The sequence below is a fragment of the Cibotium barometz genome, chromosome 58 (assembly GCF_041138505.1).
Source record: "Cibotium barometz isolate CiBa-2024 chromosome 58, ASM4113850v1, whole genome shotgun sequence".
NCBI classification, from domain to species: Eukaryota; Viridiplantae; Streptophyta; class Polypodiopsida; order Cyatheales; family Cibotiaceae; genus Cibotium; species Cibotium barometz.
In genome coordinates, this window is record NC_141103.1 from 37515805 (window position 1) to 37526352 (window position 10548).

Genomic DNA, 10548 nt, shown 5'->3' on the forward strand with positions numbered 1-10548 from the left:
GACGAAGTGAAATCTCCACCCTAATCAATTTAAAAACTCTTCATCTTCTTTCTTATCAACCATTGATCCCTATATTTTAACCTTTTCAAAAGCCTCAACCTTATCCTTCAAAAAAATTACCCACATCTTCCTATTGTAGTCATTCGCTATTAACAAAATGAAGTAGGAAGAACACCTAGAGTTGTGGTTGGTGTTTCCACAAATTTCAGCATGGATAGACATACCTCTATAGCTTGCCTCGGCGATGTTTAATGATGGATTCACAGGATCTGATATTGTAACTAGTATTCTATCAACTCGATAAGTTGTCTCTCACAACCTATATAAAGACAAGATTGCCATCATTTCAAACTTTCAAATCTTGTTGTTAGGTTCTTCTAGCTTCCTTACATTGGCAAATGGTGGTGGTTGAGTCCTCAGGGCTATGTTTCCCACAAGTTGAGTTTCTCCAAATTTGTGAGCACATAGCTACTTGCCAAAGGTCCTTATCTAGCTTTCTTTCATTGGAAAATGGTGGTGGTTGAGCTCTTGGGGCTATGTTTCCTACAAGTTGATCCACTTCTCCAAATCTACTCACACATAGCAACTTGCCAAAGATATCCTTATCTAGAGCCTAATCTTTGATACCATGTACAAGGTCTTCATAGAGAAAATGATACAATTATTATTGCAAATGAAGATTACAACTGATGGTAACTACTTCCCACTCATGTGCTTCAATGAGGGAGCTTAGCAGGTGATATATGAAAAAAAACAAAGATAGAGATTGTATGCACTATAAAAGAAGGGTGCACATGCAATTAAGGTAGATCTCAAAGTGATGATTTGAATATACAATGGAAGCGTCCAAGCATGTTTACATATATTGCCTAGGGACGATAGGTCGGCCTAGATCGTCATGGGTTCAATTGGAGTTAACATACTCTATCACCTGACCAGGGTAATAATAAAGTAAATAGGTGACTGCAGTTGGACTCCAACTTTTAGACCCATTCGAGATCGTTTGAATCCTTGTTTTTTAGACCCATTCGAGGTCCTTTGGATCCTTGTTTGGGCCCTACAATCAGAGAACCATGTCTCATGTGAAAATCGCCCTCTACCCTTAGTGTTTTCCAATATCAAATTTTTAGTCCACACTTGCATGTAGCCTATTTGGCATGATATCAAACCTATATAAGCCATCTCTCTTAACCATCTAGCCACATATGGCCCATCTGCGGTGTGGAAATTGGGGGACCTCTGTGGCACTCATATACAAAGTGTCATAAAAGGAGCCTTACAACCTCCTTACAACATAGAGCTAAGCCGAATCGAGATGACAACGGTAGGTGTGTTGATTTCCAACAATTTATTTTTCTAAATCACATATTTCACATCTCTTTGAAGATGTAATTATGAGCATAATAGTAAATGAAATAGAGCTAAGACCAAGAAATCAACCATATATAAATTTAAAGTATGTAATAATTTTATTTCACAAAGAAAAGTTGGAATCGTCTCAATTTCAATTTCAACTTGAGTTCTCAAGCACGGGTCTTGGGTTCCATGCAGGTGCGGCTGCAACAGTGAACTCAATCGTAAGGAGGGCCATTCACAGAAACACTCTTGATGATCTCAAATGATAATGGGGGGGGCGGTGGGGCGGGGGCGGGGGCGGTGGGGCGGAGGAATTTGACAACTATTTCATTATGTTTACTCAGATCTACTAAAGGTAATTAGTAAAAACTTAAATCTGTCACAAAAACAAAATTAAATTCTTGAATTTATCTTCAACAAATTCTACACTGATTAAAATATTTGTGTGGGAAAGAAGTGCACAAGGGTGTACAAGAAATACATCACAAATATTCTTGAATTACATCTCACAAACCCCCTATGGGGGAGGGGGTTGGGGTTGGGGTTGGGGTTGGGGTTGGGGGGCTGAGGGTGGTTGTGGTTATGGTGTGTGTGGGGAGGCTGCTGTTTGGGAAAGGGAGCTTAACTTCCTTTATCTATATGTTCATTACAATGCTAGATTGAATAAGCCAACCTTCGAACTCTTATGTTATCTGGCATTGTAACCTCTCTTGATGTTCTTTTTCATGTTAATTGGAAAGAGATGTATGTTTTGGACAAGGCTTTTTCTTATTCTCTTGTCAAAACTAAAAATGTTCCTCTTTTAGCTACCCTGATAGTCTTAAGCATTGGGATGGTAACTAATTATTTATCATAATAGCTCCTTGATACAAACATTTGAGGATGGAGAAGTTCAGGAGGAGATCGCTAGAATTCAAGTGGAAGACATCCAATCTTCACAGCACTAATGTTGAGGAGATGAGTGGAACAATCAATGAAAGGGAGACAACCATGGCTTCTTGAAGTTTATTTGAAGGTTGAGTTTTGAGAGGGCTTTGGTATACTTTTACTTCTTCCTTTCACTAAAAGAGGGAGGTGTAAGGCCTTAGTCTTGCCGTCATTGATTACCTCCCAATGCATATTCTAAGTGATCAACGGATCAATGATAAAAACCAAGTGTTTCTCGCAACATACCACCCTATATAGCCTCAAGAAGAGGTGTAATCAATGCGGGATAGACTTATCCAAGCATGAAGGTATATTGATAACAATGAGGTCTCACCATTTACTCTATTTATTTAGCAAAGCAATCTAGTGAGCAAGACAACTCATTTAAGCTTCCTACTTCTTGTTGGGGCTAACGTTCATAGCTTCCTAGTCCTAAATGGTTCCAATCAATCAGTAGAGAATTGATTTATGTTAATGACTAATCAAATCAAACACTGAAGACAACCACAAAAACATATCCCTGTCTGCTTTGAAAAGGTGGATGGGTCTTCAAGAAAAGCACAAATTAGAAAACCCTTTTGGTATGCCCTTCAAAGACACAGAAACATGCTGTTTATTTCAAACCCTTCAAATGAAACCCTTATAGTTGTGTGGTGGAATTGTGCCTGGAACATTCCTTTGAGGCCTCTTTCACTTGCACTTCAGCAAATTCCTGGCATAAGCCGTTTCCAAAACTCTCTTAACCTCCTCCAATACCGGAGAGCACTTTACCATGGTAAGCATTTAGGGTGAACGGAGGAAAAGTCTCTTTTTTGTTCTGCTTAACTAATGTTACGGCCTGAATGCTACCCATTCGGATGGGTGTTTACCTCTAAGTGTTCCTAGAGTGTATGCATTCTTCCATAAGTAACTTTGGTGCAACATGGAAAATTCTCTTAAATTCAATCAAGCCAATGGAGACGACAAACCTGCATTTGGATGTTCTTACTTTCCTTTCCTAACTAGGCTTGGTGGCCTCTACATTTACATTAGAAAGAGGGCGCATTATGGGCTCCTTCATCTTCTAGATCGGCTCCCTTGAAAAGAAGCACTTTGATATGCAATAATTTGCTATTTGCCTTCGTTCTACCCCTCCATTCCTAAAGCCATATAGAAATTTCACAGAAGCATGCATTTCTATTCCATTCAAAAATCTTTGTCCATGTTTAGGAGCTTTTATAAAAAGATTTGTGACGTTTTCTATTTCACATGAGCCAACTCATAACAGTTATATTAGCCCCTGCCACACAGCCTGGAATGATCAGCCACCAGGACAGTTACGGATAGGCCTGAGAGGTACACCAAGACTAAGTGTTTTATGACAAACTGTAAGCTAGAAAGATATGAGAGCTGAACAGAACTTTAGTAGCATAAAACTGAAAGTGGGTACATAAGGAAAGGCAAGGTTCTAAAAAGGTTTAATTAGAAAAAATAACAAATTTTTGTTAAGCTCTCAAAGTTGCTAACTCCCGTAAAAATTGTGAAGATCTGATGTCATGGTGTTCTTTTCATGAAATATATAATGCATCAAGCCGTCCTTCAAAATTTTGCCATGCACCTTAGAAAAGTTCTCATAAAACTGCCACATCAAAACATGAGGTTTAACATAGCAATGTTCTTTCTAGTGCCTTTTAAGGGTATGATACTAGCCCTTCCACTGGTCTATTCAGATTAGAGCTTGAATCTAATGGATGCTTGCCCCATCTGGAAGGTCTGGAGCTGTGACTACACCTGAAGATGTAACCAAAGATCTCTTATTGAACTTTGCTATGCCACCTGCACAGCAGCACAAATCTACTATAAGCAATGCCTTATAAAACATCGGCTTGGAATGCTTGTTTCTACCTTATCTTATAGTAATCCCATGACAGTCACTAAGTGGGTTGTCCCTTCATATTGACATCGCAACCAGGTAAACAAATCTCTCACCATGAATGCTTAGCAGAGGAACCAACTTTTCCCAGATTTTGGAGCTTAACTGCTTGGCTGGTTTTGTGGATGGCACTGAGCCCTGCAAAGTCAATTTCACAGAAATATCAGGAGGCCATACAAACCACCACCCTCTTTCACATACAGCTTTCTAGAAAAATCCCAAAAAAGCTCACCTCAAGGTAAATGTGATCTCCTACAGAGGCATCCAGTGGAGGCTGCAAAATCTGCATATTCAAATAGGAGGGATGTTAAAAAGAGAGGCACTCGCCAATGAGGTGATAGCTCAAGTGGTGAAGGTGTTTCCCTAGGACCAGGGGTCCTGGGTTCAAAACCCCCCTTGGTGCTTCCTCAGCCGCATCATCTACGGGTGGATAATTAAGTCCCTATGGGCAGTGGAAAATCAATAACTACAGGAGGATCTTGAGCCTAAGCACTCTGTACAAACACTTGTCAGAGAAGAACACTGAAGAAGAGGTATATACCTTTACAATCAGTGAAGTGTTAATGTGGGATGCTTCGCCTGCCAAGATCATTGCTTCGCTTAACTGCCCAGCTAGTTTTGCAGGCTTCAAGTTCAGCACAAGACACACTTTCTTTCCCAGTAGCTCTGATGATGGGAGAAACTTTCTTAAGCCCGCCACCACCTGTCAAACATTTCAACCATGAATCTTGCAATCACTGTGCAGCATTGATCAGTATCGCACACTAAACATGGTTACTTCTTAACTTACAAAAGCAAGGGCCTTCCAGATAAAATCTTTGTATATAAAGAGGAACTCACTAAACAGACTTATCACCTTTGTTAAAGGTAATCGGGCTCCCCTGAACTGAACTCAGATACAACTAGAAACATGATGGAAGCCAACTCCTCTTGGAGATGGGCCATGGCATATGCATTCTTTTGCAAGGGAAAAATATCAAATGGCCAACACAGACTAGGGGGTCGTGAATCATGACGTGACTTGTTTAGGCTTTATTTTCCATTTATCCTTAATCATTATTTAACAGCCTTGTACTAGGGTGCTTAACTCCTGGGAAAAAAGATAAAAATATGAATACAGAATTATAAGAGGCAAGTTAAAACTAAATAAGACGTTTTAAAAAAAGTGTACTATTGTGTGAGAGCCCTAAACCCTCAACATGAATCAAAAGAGATGATTCAAAGAATAAAGAGCACAGTGCCTACCGAGCTGAAAAAGACCATGTTTTGTTGTTAATAAGCTGTGTCATACTTATTCAATCCATCCTGGTTTATAGGCTTGGCTGGTGGCACAGGTCCTCCCATAGTCCAATTAAGAAAGTGAACCCACTTATTAAATCAAAAGAAATGTGAACTTGCCTGCTTGAACTCTCCTTTGGCTATCTCCACTTTGCAAACAAATAATTTTTCTGCAACGGGATGGTCATCAACTGACACCACGCATCCCACCTGTATTTCAATCCCAAATTCAAACTAGTTTGACAGAAAGAACCTCAAGCAAACTTCATAAGGTATTGTAGTAAAGGTTTTATGCAAAGCTTTGTGAAACATTTTCAAGTTGCTCTAACCTATCCGTAAATCAGAAACCTATGCAGGGATATTTTATAGCAAGAGCTCTTGGACAAAACCTCAAAAATGGAAAGCAGAAACAGTGATAACCTTTGAGAGCTGCAGGAGAAAAACAAAAATGTGTACTCAAGAAGCACATTAGAGAGAGATACACACACATGCCAGCGTGCACAAGTTTGTGGAAGGCCAAAATATACTATGAAACCACAAAGGTACATTGTATAGACAATCTGTAATAGAAGACACGCAGAGAAACCCCTGAATGCTATTGGAACAGAACAATGTTATCAAGAAACTGTGATCAAACAAATGTCGGAAGAGCATTATGAAGTGTTAGTAAGTTCTCCTGTGGTAAGCCTGCAAACTCACTCTGTCAATAGAAATGGGTTTACAAGCTACTGAGTTCTGGCTGGCTGCTCCTCTGGCAAGGCTGCAAGCTCACTCTACAAGCGGGTGGAGAATCTCATTTTTTGAAAGCCTATATGGACAAACCTTCCAAGTGTCCTCCATGATCCCTACAGACCCTAGATGGATCCATTATAGAAGCCTCCTATGGACTCTGATGTTTCGGAAGAAAGTGGTTGCTACCACAAACCTTGTGTCTCTGGGATGCTGCACTCTATGACATGTCTAATAACAGTCCCCTGTGCATTGGCTTCAACCTGAGTTTTAAGTAAGTTGCCTTGTGGGCTGGTTTCGTCTCTCTCTCACACACTATGCCGTTCAATACCTAAAAAAAGAGTAGTAAGAACTGTTTGGGTAGTGTCCTCCCGCCTGCAAGTGTGCTTAAGTTGATATCTAAGCCTGGGCATCTCATGCAAGTACAGAGCCATACGTTTCTAGTCTACACACACAATGAATCTATGCAGAGGACTGAACCCTTTCCCAACGGACAATGGTAGCACCCTCTTACGAAATACAGTATGTTCCTGTCTCCCCCATTAATATATCATGCATATCCAAAGCTCCCTACACTCCCTTCTGACATCCGCCTCTCTGACTATCTCTACATGCAACCTCTGATATGACACACATGGTTGGTCCACAGAAATCCTCAATGAATGTGTAGCGAATACTATCTTTACATATCCATATCAATGTTTTAGTTCTATGACTATGTCTATGTCTATATCGGTTTTGTCATCGTCTTTCTCCATATATTTGTGATCATCATAAGACACCAGTGAAGAAACATTATTTGTCACTGTCTCTCTAAGCCTATGTCTCTGTTTAATGCCCATGTCCTGTGTCCATCACTAGACAACTTAAAAAATGCGAAACACTTGTCTACGGTACAAACCTGGAGATGAGCTTTATCAAAATCTGCTAGCAGATCAGGGCCATTTGCAGGAGCCTCGGATGCTGTTTACAAAACAATCACATAACCTTTGATCAAACAAACAAACAAAAAAAGAGCACAAGCTCAAAAAGACAGTGAGCATAATAACCTAACGGAGAAGAACCTTCTAAGCATGATACGGTGGGTTGTGATTCGGAAGAAACGGAGGGTTTTTTTGATGGTGGAAACTTTTCCTTCTCTGCAACTGTTTTCTGTGCAGAAAACGAGAAGAAAGGTGGGGAAAACAAAAGAGCTAGAAAAGCAACATATTGATAAGCACGACTCAAATCAATGCAAAGAAGCAGGGGCAAACCTCCGCGGGCGCCTTCAGGGAAGCGGACTGACCAGGGTTCGAGCTATGGATCGCACGCAAGCGTGAGATGACGGTATCTAGAAGGGCGATGGCGTCGTCCAAGGCATCTTGGGTCGCCATGGCTATGAAGCTTGCTCTCAAGGTTTTTAATGGGGTTTAATTGAATTGTATGCCATAGTTGTTTCTAGATTTAAAAAAATCATGAGACTTCAGTTCTCTAATTTGTTGAGAAAAATGTTCTTGTGAACGTTTTTTTGTATTGAGAGGGATATTTTTTTTTATTTTTTATTTTTTATTTTGAGGAGCGGACAACCACATGCCATTTAGGCTCGTGCGAGAAGGGGGCGGGTATTGAACCCAAGCCCTCGCAATGTAGGGCAAGAGCCCTTACCGCTGGGCTATCTCCTATTGTGAACGTTGTGCAACCAAACAAAAAGAACAAGATTGGCTGTGGTATGATTGTTACAAAAGATAAGTGTGGACTACAATATGTTCTAGGAGATGTTAACGACACTATACTCTCTTTTGTACCAAAAGTGCCTACCTAAAGGTAATGTTGCCTTTAGGGATCGATGGTTATTGTAAATACCCCATATCTATGCTAGAGTCAATGGTTATTGTAGATACCCCCTGATCTACGCTGAAATCGATAGTTATCGTAGGTACCCTCATATCTATGCTGGAATCGGATGGTTATTATAGATACCCTAGATCTATGCTGAAATCGATGCAAAATGATTTAAAGATCCACTTGCTAGTTCATCATATACTTGAAATTAAGTTAAAGAAGGTGACCATTGAGGTTATTATAGATACCCTAGATCTATGCCGAAATCGATGCAAAATGATTTAAAGATCCACTTGCTAGTTCATCATATACTTGAAATTAAGTTAAAGAAGGTGACCATTAAGGTTATTGCACTTATAGTTTAGAATGCAACAGTTGGAGAATGTTGAGTGATTAGTCCATTGTCCCTCTGGTAGGGGTGCTAGCTATGATTTAAAAAAGGTGGGTTATTAGAGTCTTGCTGATCATGCTGATGAATTTGCAATTAGGTTGAACCATTTCTTAATCATATTCTTTGACCTTTGAATATGAGACTTCATCTCACGATCTGACATTAGGGAGTGGTACTAGACCATGAGGAAATCACCTTAGAACCAAGAAGCATAGAAGCGGCGAGCAAGAGGAGAGAGGATAATTCTCTTTCTATTCCACAAGGGAGACTACCCATAGACCGAAAGCTAAAGTTAGGCTTCCTTGCTAAAATATGTAGCAAAATACTCATGTATAAGCCTCAGGGGATTATGGAGCATGTGGTAAAGATTGACCAAAGGTTATTTATAGAATAAATGGCCCAGTGAATATAAAATCACTGAGGAAGCTCTATGAATGCAAGTGGCAAGAAGATGCCAATCATCCCACCATAAATCAGGGAGAGTGAATAGTGGAGTGTGGGGAAAGAATCTGGGAGCTAATTGAGGAGTTGACTTTGGCTCCTTTTGGATTTTTCTCAACCTATAAATTGAGGAGTTGACTTTGGCTCCTTTTGGATTGTTCTCAACCTATAAATTGGGCTCCACTTTAGGAATAATGATGCTCTTGATTTCCTTAATGCTACTCACATTTGATAAATCATCTTGATTAGCATTCACTTAATCACTCTTTGCACACAATTAACCATGACATTAATCATGCTTAAGCTTATGTATGATCCACCATAGCTTTGAGCTTCTTCTCTTGCTTAGTGCTTTGAACTATGATTGTCAACATGGTATCAAAGTAGGTCCAGCTCTAGCTATCCAATCCATGATGAGACCAACAAAGTTACAAGTGTGTTTCCATGAAAATATGTCATGGAGAAAAACGAAACTAAAACAGACAAACAACTGAATGACTTTGGCTTAACCTTAGAGAATAATGCTTTGCTCTAGTTCTAATTGTTAGAAGATTCCCAAAAAGAAACTATGGAAAACTTGGAGCTAGTGTTTACAACAAGATTCTCTAAGATGGGTGTCAAGCATAGCTCAATAACTCAACTCTATCAATTCAAGCAACTTAAATATGAAACAATGAGAGACTACATTAATTGTCTAACTTGAATAGTAGGTGCCCTACTGAGGAAAAACTGAGCCAAACCAGGCTAGTTTCAATATTCTTGGAAGGATTAAGGAGCAAGCATGATGTGTTGTATGCAAAAGGCATCAAATGCACAAATGCTAGTAGAGTGTTGCTTGGATGCCATATTAGCTTTGCCAGCACCACGTCTCAATGGTGGTGCAGATGAAGCCTACTCCAGAAAGAACCTAGTTTTCATTAGGAATCCTTATAAGGCACGCCACAAAGGTCAAACAAGTAAATCTTGCTAGCTCTGGTTGAAGAACATAAGCCAATGTTTATTGCCAAAGACCTCAACCCTGAGCAAGAAGAAGAATTAATAGCCTTGCCCCCCAAAGAGTTTGAGTATGTTTTTGCTTGGAAATACACTGACATCGTGAAGGGAATTCCTCTCGAAGTGGTGAAACTCTCCATGAAGGCACAAGACCATCTAAAAAAAGAGCCTTCCACATGAATCCCAAGTAAAAACAAATGGCTAGTGAAGAGATAGATAATCTCATAGATGTTCCAATGCTCGTGCCACCTTCTAATGCTTGATATGTATAGCCTTCAAGGATCTCCTTTAAAAGATCCTAGATCGAATGCTAATTATGGGTTAAACATGGTGTCATTATGGGACACATTGTCCACACACGAATGACATCTCTGACATTTCCACAAAAGAACAAGATCCACGTGATCTTGGAGATACCCACATGCAGCAACTATAAGAGGGTGCAGAGATTTATGGGGCACATAGGGTATAACACCCACCCTCCATGCGTGATCTTGGAGTTTTACCACCACCTGTTAACTACAAGGGGGTGCAAAGATTCATGGGACATGTAGGGTATTATAGAAGATTGCTTTTTACGTATGCCAGACTCTTGTATAAGCTGGACCAAAAAATGTCAATATGTTGAAGAGTTTGAATATGTGGAACAAACAAAATTGATTCATTATGTCATTAATGAGACAACAATCCAAAATCATTT

General features: G+C 39.8%; 1 protein-coding gene across 1 annotated transcript; it reads right to left on the minus strand.

The window, feature by feature from the left end:
- Positions 1-3724: 3724 nt before the first annotated feature.
- Positions 3725-7643, minus strand: LOC147606239 (uncharacterized). The gene is made up of 8 exons (XM_086792580.1): positions 7456-7643; positions 7267-7354; positions 7104-7165; positions 5594-5683; positions 4737-4898; positions 4428-4478; positions 4252-4333; positions 3725-4098 (listed from the first exon to the last, which is right to left on the minus strand). The coding sequence occupies exons 1-8, from the start codon at positions 7573-7575 to the stop codon at positions 4007-4009; spliced, it is 747 nt and encodes a 248-aa protein (XP_086648706.1). The 5' UTR covers positions 7576-7643; the 3' UTR covers positions 3725-4006.
- Between the last annotated feature and the right edge of the window lie 2905 nt (positions 7644-10548).